This window comes from Carex rostrata, chromosome 10 (assembly GCF_964058835.1).
Source record: "Carex rostrata chromosome 10, lpCarRost1.2, whole genome shotgun sequence".
In the NCBI taxonomy this organism is placed as follows: Eukaryota; Viridiplantae; Streptophyta; class Magnoliopsida; order Poales; family Cyperaceae; genus Carex; species Carex rostrata.
The window spans coordinates 8,477,661-8,489,192 of record NC_135927.1 but is presented as its reverse complement, the minus strand read 5'-3'; the positions used below and the strand labels follow the sequence as shown (position 1 = coordinate 8,489,192).

Sequence of the window (11,532 nt, the reverse complement as noted above, 5' to 3'; positions counted from 1 at the left end):
CATAAAGAGAGTGATAAGTAGAGAGAGAAAGATAGGATTTCAATGAGAATCTTTATTTCATCTTTTATTGTGTAATCTCACAACTGTTGTATTACATCTCTCTATATAGAGCACAGGTCAGTTTCTTAATCTCTAGCTAATTACATGTTTGACCACTAACTAACTAATTAACTAATCTGTTGTTATCTTATCATCTCTATTTACATCCATGCCACTAACTAACGTCATATCCTAACTAACTCTATTAGTAAGCAATGTTCAACTAAGCCACAATATTTTTCCAAGTACTCGAAGGTTTATAAGCCACAATTTCATAGCACTAGACTTTAAAAGGTCAAAAGTGACAAAAATAAAATTTTTGGATTATAAAATTTATGATGTTTGAGTTTATAATTATTTTGGTATTCATCTGGTTTGGTGCCAAAAGTCCAAAACATTGCATGAACAGCTTGGTGGAGATGTCGACACATAGCTTTACTTGGCTCTTAGTGCAATGATTGATATCGGAGAGCTATACCAGATTTGGCACAAACCAAGTATGCAAAAATCGAAGAGGGCAAGGCAGCACCTTAATTGTACCATCTCCTATGTCGTATCTACAAAGATATTCCTTGTTTTTCAGGAAGTAAATGCAATTCCCTTTGAATCCAGGAAAGTTACTTGCACATACAGATAACCCACTGTAATATTGCAAAAACAAAATTTGGTCACCGATATCGGTGATCTTTACCCAACAAGGTGTCTGTTTTTTATCACCAAAATAAAGACAATATATATCAAAGTGGAACTGCTCACCCTTATAATACTGGAATAATCTTAGCATTTTTCCTCCTGAGTCGACCATAATTGTGTAACCTTTTAGATGAGGATTTGTGCCCTTTGGTGGTGCCACTTGATAAGCCAAATTTTTGGTGGAAATATCAATAACATTTGTAGTGCCAGTTTCTCTATCGTTGCTGAAGTATTGTCCCCTATAAAATGCATTAGGACTGTTGCCGACCCCTTCAATATAAACCCAATCGTTAGCTTTAGGTCGCCAGAAAGCCATTATATTGGGTGGAGGTAGAGACCAGTCCGCATATCCTGATATAACAACAATATTGCTGCCTTCAATTGTATCTGGACCAATATATTCTGGGCATCCACCACCTAGCATATTAACAGAAGGGACATGGATCTGATCATGAGTAAGAGGATTAAGGAGATGCGCATTGCCATTTCTCATGCAAGAGGCAAGTAGGTAGTGCCATGCGGGGCTGCTTATCTTGAAACGATGGGATGTTGGACAGGTGATAGTATGAACTTTACCAGATAAGAGGCAGTAGAAGCGTATAGTGGTGGTTTCTTCCGAGTATTTACGAATCTCTACAAGCCAGGGGAGTTGTGGAGGAGGATCATTGACTGGGGCTGATAACTGCCAGCTCTTGCATACAGCACGAAAGCGTATGAAATTAGAGATATCAGATAGCTTTTTGGAGAAGAGATGGAGAATGTCTTCTGGAAGTTCAGACCAGTTTCTCTCATGGCTTAGGAGGCCATCGGCACTGCTTCGTTCTTTCATGGTAGAGCTTTTAGTCTTTCGCTTGGGCATCTGATTTTTGGAGGAAAACAAGTGTAGTTAATACTGAAGTTAAGAAGGCCTAAGTTTCTTATTCGGTACTTAATTAATTAAGCATGATAATTCCATTAAAAAGAAAACACAATTGTTTTAATATGCCTTCTTTTTCTAAATATAAGATAGGACATTTTCTAGTCATTTAAACTTAATCGATTATATATGCTAATCACTCACAAAATGCAGTGAATCCCCAATTTATAAACCTAAACATTACATATCATACTGAAAAGCTTGAACCGGTGCTATATAAGGCATAATTGCAATACTGACCTTAACCTAAATTAAACCAAAAATACAATTATTAAAGTTCAATACAAACAAAATAGTTCATACATGTGAAAATTCAACAAAAAAGGCATCCAACAAAAAATCAGAAAAGATAATGGTTCTGGGTAACTAAAGAAGGAAGAAGAATACCACATTTGAGAAAGAGACTAATACCACAATTATTACCGAATTCTATCCCTATTCAACCAAATTGAAAACCTAAACGGAAAAGAAGGTTCTTATCAACTAAAGAACAACACTTAAACACATTTATAATACTAAGAACAACAGTTCACAAATTTATAACATTGACTGGTTCTTCCATTATCATCCCAATTAAAAAGCCCAAACAGTGTATTGTGCCTAACCAACTAAACACTCTGCACAATTCATGCAAAATAACATTAGCAATGAGACGAAGTTCATGCATTATTCAAACAACATGGATTCAAACTCAGCACAACACAAATTCGGAACATCACTTGACAAAAATAAGACCACAATTAAGTACAGCTAGCACAAAAGAATAATAATAATTTGGTTCAAAGAAGCAAAGGCCATAACTCAAGAAGAATAAAAATCCGAAATTTTTAAATATACCATTTTCTCAAAAATAATAAACCAAAACACCATTTTTTTCTGAAATTTTTAAAAATGCCATGCCCGCATCCTGTAGAAGCGGCCACCTTTTCGGTGGCCGCATCTAGGCAAAGCGGGCAGAAAAACGGACCGCTTCTACAGGATGCGGCCATGGCCGCTGCTATGGGATGTGGCCATCCCTGGATATCTTTCCGGCATATATAGAATATCTCAACCTAAATTCCACCAAAGAACAATTATTGAAGTTCAACATAAACAAAATAGTTCAATACATGCAAAAATTTAATAAAAAATGGCATCCAACAAAGCAAAATCAGAAAAGATAATGGTTCTCAACAACTAAAGAAGGACAACAAAGTTAGAAACAGACCAATAACACAATTATAACCTAATTCTACCCCTATTCAACCAAATTAAAAATCCAAAAAGATAAGTAGGTTAATAGGAACTAAGGAACAACACTAAACGCATTTAAAACACTAAAGAACAACATTTAACACATTTAAAACATAAAGTTCATGCATTATTCAAGCTAGGCACAGTTCATCACAGCGCAAAATTCAGAACATGATGTAACACTAATAAGACCACAAATAGGTTTAACACATCACAAAATTATAAATTAGTTTCACAACAGCAATTAAGCAAAGGTTAAAACAAAAGAGCTTTTTCGTAAATAGTACCAAAATTAAATTTCGTTCCGCACCAGCCACAAAGTAACAAGATGTAACCAAAAACCACAAAAATATTGTTATCGGGGTCTAAATAAAAACACTTTCCATAAGTAAAAAAATTTAAATACAAAGGTACACCATAAACCCTAAAAAATTTGTTCGTAATTTTAATAAATATTAACAAAAATAAATTCTGACCTTGGGGCTGAGAGAGGATGTGGAGGTAGTGGAAGTGCAGCAGTGGTCTTGACTAGGCAGCGCTGCAACAACGAATAACAATGTTAAGAATGTGATTAAAAATGTTTATGCAACCAGACCAGCACATTAGGCTCAATTAATTTAGCCTAAATTAATTAACCCTCAATCGATCAAATTACATATATAGATACGAAACAACCCACCTTCAATTATATAAGGGACGGATAAAGATGCAACAGTCTGTTTATGATTAATAAATCAGAACATAATCCAAGGAATGAATTTCTTACCATCTCAGCCTTATACATGGATTCACAAGCACCATTAGCAAAACAATGTGGAAAATAATTGCATTCTCTCATTTTACAAGATGTACTTATTCTTTTTTCCAGATGAGTATAAAATTTGTGAATATGAAATTAAATTTATGGTAATAAGACCAGTAATCCTCTCTTACTTCAACCAGGATGAAAAGCACTGCCACAACCACCACCTCGCCGCAAAGTAATGAATTAAAAAGCACTAGGTGCAACGTTGACTCTGGAGTAATCCTCAAGCTGCTGCTTCCCAGCAAAGATCAGGCGTTGCTGCTCTAAATTTTAGGGGCAAAATAAACCTTGATTTTTATTGAGGAAAAGTTATCCTCCAATATATAATACTAGCAGCAGTTATATGTTATAATTAACTTCTATTTTTTGCTTTACCACGAAATTAGGCACGGAACATATTTATTCTATATTTCACATATTTATCCCAAAATAGGACTTTTATTTTTACATTGCGTATTTGGGGCACGGAACATATTAATACAAAGCTAATTGTTTCAAAATTCGTGCTATAAAAATGTAAACGGTATAATTTTTCTCACGGATCATCAATTTATAAGAAACAAATAAATTGGATCTAAATAAAGCAACAGAAGAAAAAAAAAACAACCAAGATATTTTTTATTTAATCATTTAAGGCAAAGGAATGAGTTGCCAGGTTAAATTTATACTTCAATATATAATACTTGATCAGTAGAACTACGGTGTTCTTAAGCTCACCAAAGTGTTTGGTGAGCTTAACTCCAAAATCCATCAAATCGGTATCAAATGATGAATCCGAACTCTTAGAATCCGCCTACCTTACGAGTGATGCGTCTACATGTGAAAATTTTAAATATTCGAATTAATTTAGTATAAAGTCAATTGGTCAAAATTAGAAGGTTAATAAATTAATTTTAGTGCATTCATTTTTTGAACGTTTTTTTACTGCTTGACTTTATACTAAATTAATTCGAATGTTTAAAATTTTCACATGTAGACGCATCACTCATAAGGTAGGCGAATTTCAACGGTTCGGATTCCTCATTTGAAACCGATTTGATGGATGTTGGAGTTAAGCTTACCAAATGCTTTGGTGAGCTTAAGAACACCCTAGTTCTACTCATAATACTTTTGTTAGAATTTCACGTATTATTTGGTGTATGCCAATATTTTAAACAAGTTGGTCACTTTATTTCTTTTTTTTAGAGATAATTATTTTTGATCAAAAATAGGGATCATGTCCCTATTTGTGTATTGATAACAAAGTCTTACAATTAGGTTTTGACATAAAACTTGTTACCCCCCTACACATGCGGATCATATGGCAAGTCTTTTTGAAATTAAATAACAAAACCCCAGAAATTAACTAAAAAAAAAACGTCTTCTATGCTAATTCAATTATGACCATTGATTGTGGACTTCTTCTGCCGATATTTTTAAATATACCATTTTATAAAAAATGTTAAACCAAAACACCATTTTCGGCTGGATTTTCCAAATTTTGCATGGCCGCTTCTGAGGGAAGCGGCCACCAGGGGTAGAGGGCACCCTGAATACATAAAAAACGCACCGTTCATAGTATCATTCCAGCCGGCGCACCGTTTGCTTTTGTATTTTTTTTACTCTAGTGTTGTCATATACTATGATTTGTTATATCATGATGCTTATCTTTCTTTTATGTTGTTATTTATTGTACTATTTTGCTTTTATCTTTCATTATTTTTCGTCATAGTAAATCCGAACGTAACGATTTGTAAAACAAACAATAAAACAACAAATAAATCACAAATAAATCAAAACAAACAATAATAGTGCGCCTAAATAGGTGTCTGCATGTTAATACAATAAACGAGTAATGCTTGCCTAAATAGGTGTCTGCATGTTAATACAAATCTAAACTTGACCGTCGGATAAAAATACATTGCTTGCCTCTTTCTCAACCTGAAAATTTAATAACAAAAATGTATTGTTACTCCTATTTCTCAACTTGAAAATTGAATAACAAAAATGTATGAGTTAACTACCTCGTGCATCTCGAGCAGCTCTGTTTTGTTGTTCTTGTGTATCCCGGCGAGTCTGATGTCCTCTCCTTCTATTATGAAGTAAATCAAGCCACATCGGAATCCTATTAACTCTCCTTCGACCCAAGGTAATATTTTTGTCATTTGGAACAAGGATCGGGCCTTCACTTTCCGGCCAATCAGACTGATTGTCATACACATGCCATTCACCCAGCCATGTGTTGATAAGTGTTTGTATGTGGTAGTAGTAATGTACAAACCTTCCAGGGTCAATGCCTCGGAGACGACACACTGCCAGAACATGAGAACACGGTATTCTGTTGGGCACTTGGATACTTTCCATTGTGTACCAAAACCAGTGACCCTTGCATTAATGTACCAACCACATCTGGGGTCCTTGCACTTGAACCTAATCCGTTGTTTGTCACTGTGCGTATTCTTAATCTCTTTATTACAAAGAATGTGAAACTTGTAAATTGCAGCTTTCATTTCCTCCTTTGAATCATAGGTTTGTCCTTCTGACAATTCATTTTCAAACTCTGCATGTCTACCAAATAACCCCACATTTGCTTCCTGAAAACCTGACAGGTCATTGAAAGCTGCAATCGGGTGCTCAACCCCCCGACCCATTATCCGAAACCCTTTATCAACCTTGAATTTTTTTGTCTGCCCGAGCACAAGCCTCGTATCTGCTGTGTCACTGTGATCGCTCATGCAATCAGGATCAACATCCCCCCAATTTTCCTCTGCCTCTTGTATTTCCGGATCCACCGTCTCCTCAATTTCCTCCGGATCACAAGGCTGGGCTCGGGATCGATGGGAGTGCTGACTATTAGACGGTCGGTCCCTCTGAACTGGGGCTTGACTACTCTCAGGCATGTCAATCGGCAAAGGGATTCGGGACCGACGGGAGGGCCGACTAGTAGACCGTCGGCCCTCCTGAACTGGGGCATTACTACTTTCAGGCATGTCAATCTGGAAAGGGGGTTGGGACACTGGACTTGAGGAGGTTGAGGCATTAGCCCGAATAGCACCCCGGATTAACCTTGCAAGGGGGTTAGGACGCTGGACTCGGTTAATCTCCACAAAGAGTTCAATTATCTTGTATCCACCCCCAGAAAAACTAATTGTCTGGTTGTACAGTACCTGCCAGACTCCATCATTCTGAACAGGAAAAAGTTGGAACCAAGTTTGGCCTGAACCAGTGGGCATGCTAATTTTGGCCTGAATATCAAGGTCATATCGATCCTGATTCAATCCGAGGTTCTGAGAAATAATCGATTTCAGAACCAACAAATCAGTACCCGAGATTACAGGTATCACAGAAACAGGCCCGATACTGTAATAAACCCCATTAGGGCCTGTTAAAATCTCACCACCAGTGTAAATAGATACCATAACAGCCATTTGGTATGAGTATAAGAAAACCTAAATTTAAAAATTAATTAAATTAATTATAAATACTAAATTTTTTTTTAAAAAGAGAGAAAATAAAATACTTACAGCTGAAGCGGCACTAGTGGCATATGATCTCTGTGCGTCAAATGAATCTCTCTCCGTCAAATGTCAAATGAATCTGTCTGCCTTTTTTATGTATTCAGGGTGCCCTCTACCCCAGGAAGCGGCCCTGGCCGCTACCCCCCAAAGCGGCCACCCCGCTGGGCCTCAATCCGGCCCAATATATTGGCCGCTTCGCTCAGAAGCGGCCCAGCTCCTGGTGGCCGCTTCCCTCAGAAGCGGCCATGCGAAATTTGGAAAATCCAGCCGAAAATGGTGTTTTGGTTTAACATTTTTTATAAAATGGTATATTTAAAAATATCGGTCTTCTGCCAGTTCAGTTATTGTCTTGCATTGCTCTCTGAAAATCTTGGCACATCTTTCTCTTCATGTGACAAAATGTATAATTGCCATAATTGCTCTTATCTTCGTTGCCATAATTGCTCTTAAAGCTACTCACCACCGACTGAGGAACCGAAAATCTGTTTAAGGTTGCCATTTGAATTCTTACTGAAGTTACACATTCGCAAAATATGTGCTTTACCTATTCACCTTCTTCATACACAAGACACATATGTTTGGTATGCACCATCCTATCTTCATCCATCGTTAGAATCTTGTTTAACATTACCAACTATGCAAACACCTTTATTCTTGGTGGAATTCTCAATTTCCAGATTCTATGTACCTTTGTTTGTATTGTGTGACTATTGTAGAGTATTATGTAAGCATATTTTACGGAGAAAATGCCATTGTTCTAACATATCCAAATTGCGTCGTCTTCCACTATTGAGGTGCCGAAATGCTTCCTTGATCTCTCCAAGATGATAGCATGTGTTGTATATCTTCTATGTTGGAATTTAGAGACATCTAAATTACAATTATAATTTGGACTACATGTTATATAATTATATGTTTCATATTGTCATAAATAAATGTCTAAACAAGTGATCAAATTCAGAATAATGTTGTAACTTTAATTAGGCATTGTACATATTTTAATTAGGATATGGGCCGAAATACGTATAGAATATTCCGGTAATTATTTATAATTGTTGATGGACCGATTATAAATATAACAATATTGACTCGTGATAAATTAGAATAATAAAATTGACTAGATTAAATCCTAGTCATATTTGGTTTATTTCTAGTATTTATGGTTATTCTTAAGTCAAATTAGAATTTTAAATTCTGAACGGACTTGGTTAATTATAGGATAACCGACTTGACTAATTATAGCATTTTCACGAGTATTTAAGGGTTGGGTCTCCATGGCAGCAACAATCAATTCTCTCAGATCAAATTCTGAAATTAGGTTTGGCCTCTTTATACTACTCCATTAAGTCTAAAGATGAGATTTTGTTCAAGCAATTCCGGAGAAGAATCTCGACAGGCATTGCTGCAAGCTTTGGAAGGATTTGAGGCCTCAAGTTCAAAGTTCAAGCATTCAAGAAGGGCTCTAGAAGTGTTCAAGCCTTTGATCTTGATTGAGTGTTGAGTAACAACACACTCAAGGTGGAACAAGGTAATTCTGCTGCCTCGATTAGGTTTTATTTCTGCAAAGGATGTTCTTAGGACATGTTTAAGGGTACGCTTATGCACCAACAAGTGGTATCAGAGCCATCCTATGTAGAAAAACAATTATATATATTGTTTCTTTTTTTAGAAAAAAAATAAAGAATGATTTGAAATGCTATCTGTTTTCTATTATTGAATCTGTTTTTTGGTTGCTTGAAATTAATTTTAAAAGATTAGTAAATGCTAATTGATCAAACATGTAGAAGAGTTCTAAATTTTTACCACAGTTTCTGGCCAAAACATAAATAGTTCCTGGCAAAAACAGACTCAGTTTCGGGCAGTTTTGGCTCAGGGAGAGAAAGTTTACGACTCTAATGAAAAATGGATAGACACTCGGCCAAAAAGGGTTGATAGCTTATAAGAGACGATCCTCAGTCACTCGCTCCTATTATTGCCCGTCTCCAGAAGGAACTCATCTGGTGATAAAGAAGCCAAAACCAAAGTACAGAAAAACAGTGTGTTCGGCCAAAGTTGAAACATATAGTTCCTTGCCGAAACTGAGGCCGGGACAGCTGCGTAGAATAACAATGTGTAGACTACATGCATGTAGACCATTTTAAAGAGGTCCCTACTGCCTAGAAGTATTATCTTTTGTTTTGAAGAGTTAAACAATGTTATTATTATTTTTGGTCATTAAGTTTCGACTAAAATTAGGTTATCTATGTTTGATAAGTATTTCAGTCAATTAAAGGTTTATTTAACAGATTTAATTGATAAAAAATGGTTATTATACAAATCTGATCAATTAACAATGTTCTAGAGTTGACCTTTCAGGCTAATTTTAGGTCTGCTAATTTTCTAAAGGATAATTTTCTGATTAAGCCGTCTAGAAATAGGTTTACGTCTTAGATTAGACTTTAGGTGTAATTTTAGATTTATTTAAAGGAAATTAGGGTTTGTACATGTTGTGAATTTTAGTTAGTTAAGAATTAATGTCTGCAAACGGACCTCTTTTTTCGAGATGAGTTTAAATTCATTACATGACAAGTAATTAAAATAATGCACTTGCAATTGATGCGAATATTAGTCAGCCCAAAGGAGGATTAGTATTTGTTAAAATTATTTAGGGCATAAGGGTAGTTTATAAAGATTAGATGTGGTAGTTATGTATTAATGATTTCTTAGAAAGGTCTCGGGACATGGACTTAAGTGTTCCAAAGTGAACCCCTACCTTCCGTTGACTGGCCTGGTCATTAATACATAATTGATGCCAACTTATCCCAAAGGATAATTGGTAATTGTACCACGTATTTATACTTTATTTACTGCATCAAAGTACCTGAAGGTAATGATTATATCCAAAGATGTTTCATTAGTGGATGTGTGCTTTGGTTAAAGAAATAATGGAGTTTAGTATAATTTTCCTTTAAATGAATTTTAAAATTATGATTAAGAATAAATCGTGACGCATAGTGATAAAATATACAAATTTAGAATTAAATTTCTAAATTTGAATGGTTATTTTGGTGAAATTTACTTTTGATAGATTTCCTAAAATAAAATATACATATTTAGAATTAAATTTTTAAATTTGAGAGGTTATTTCAGGTGCTTCCAAAATGAGATTTTCTCTTTAGATCATGGGTCAATTTCAGCATAATAAATGCAGTTTTGTAGTTATTTAGAAAAATAATGCGGCCACACAGATTTCGATGTGACCACACGGTTTTTGATGCAAAAGCACAAAATACCTTTTTTAAGTTGGCAAACTGCATAAAAAAATTCGTGGGCCACATAACTCTCTACAAAATTTCAGAATATTTTTTTGGATTATGATGCAATTATATATGTTTGTTTAATTGTACTTTTGTTTTATGGTTAAGGTATAAATTATAATTCTTATAAAGACATTAAATTTATATGTATTTTGAATTTAATTAATTGAGTTCTAATTGTATGCAAAGGTACATCTTTTGATAAGATTAATTTAAATTCATTTTACAAAAGAATATTAGGTGTGCATTTAATGGATGCAATCATTAATCGAGTGATAATAAAATATAGTGATGACTATTATGTGTTTACATGTGTCAACATAGTCGGCCTAAAGGAAGGCATGTTGTTCGACAAGTTATTAAGTTATCAATATTTTATTGTTGCACCAAAGTATTATAAGAAATTAATTCGATGCCGAAAGGTGATCCATTAATGGAAAAACGATATTTTGGTTTAAGATGGTTGTAAGTCTCATAAAATGTGATGATTTATTAATATAAGTTATGATATGATGAAGTGTAACAATGTTGAGGAAAGTTTTGTTTAGGTAAGTCGGAATTCAAAGTGTATCATTAGGGATCCCTGACTTACCTGGGAACTAACCTGGCTGTGAAGTTTGTGTGTATAGTAATAAAATGGAAAATCATATCATATATTTTGAGCAAGTTGGGCCTTTATTTGAATGCAATTTATTTTATTGGATATTTCGAACGCTCTAGGGATTATAAGTTTTACGATCGAACAGAACATTGAGTTTAAGAGTCAGAAAATGCAAATTTTTTTTAGGATAATGAGTTTGTGAAGGGAGATACAATAAAAAAATAATTTGTTTATCTTCAAGAATATGAGTTTGATATTGGTGCGTTTGAAGATAAACAAATTTGAATTGGTGCGTCAATTTGAATTTATTTTTGAGAATATGAGTTTGATATTGGTGCGTCAATTTGAATTTAGGTATATCTTATATTACAACTCTTGGCTGTTGAAACAAATGGATTGTATTGGTTCCAAAATTAATTTGCTACGATCCTCTATATAGGCTATTTAAATCA

At 34.7% G+C, this 11,532-nt stretch overlaps 1 protein-coding gene and 1 long non-coding RNA gene across 2 annotated transcripts; both read right to left on the bottom strand.

The window, feature by feature from the left end:
- Nucleotides 1-511: 511 nt before the first annotated feature.
- On the bottom strand, nucleotides 512-1,591 carry LOC144560250 (putative F-box/kelch-repeat protein At5g24040). Its single transcript, XM_078309413.1, has one exon. The coding sequence runs from the start codon at nucleotides 1,589-1,591 to the stop codon at nucleotides 512-514; it is 1,080 nt and encodes a 359-aa protein (XP_078165539.1).
- Nucleotides 1,592-5,454: 3,863 nt separating this feature from the next.
- Nucleotides 5,455-5,856, bottom strand: LOC144560326 (uncharacterized). The gene is made up of 2 exons (XR_013513363.1): nucleotides 5,690-5,856; nucleotides 5,455-5,606 (listed from the first exon to the last, which is right to left on the bottom strand). It is a non-coding gene; the product is annotated as an uncharacterized LOC144560326 (long non-coding RNA).
- Nucleotides 5,857-11,532: the final 5,676 nt, after the last annotated feature.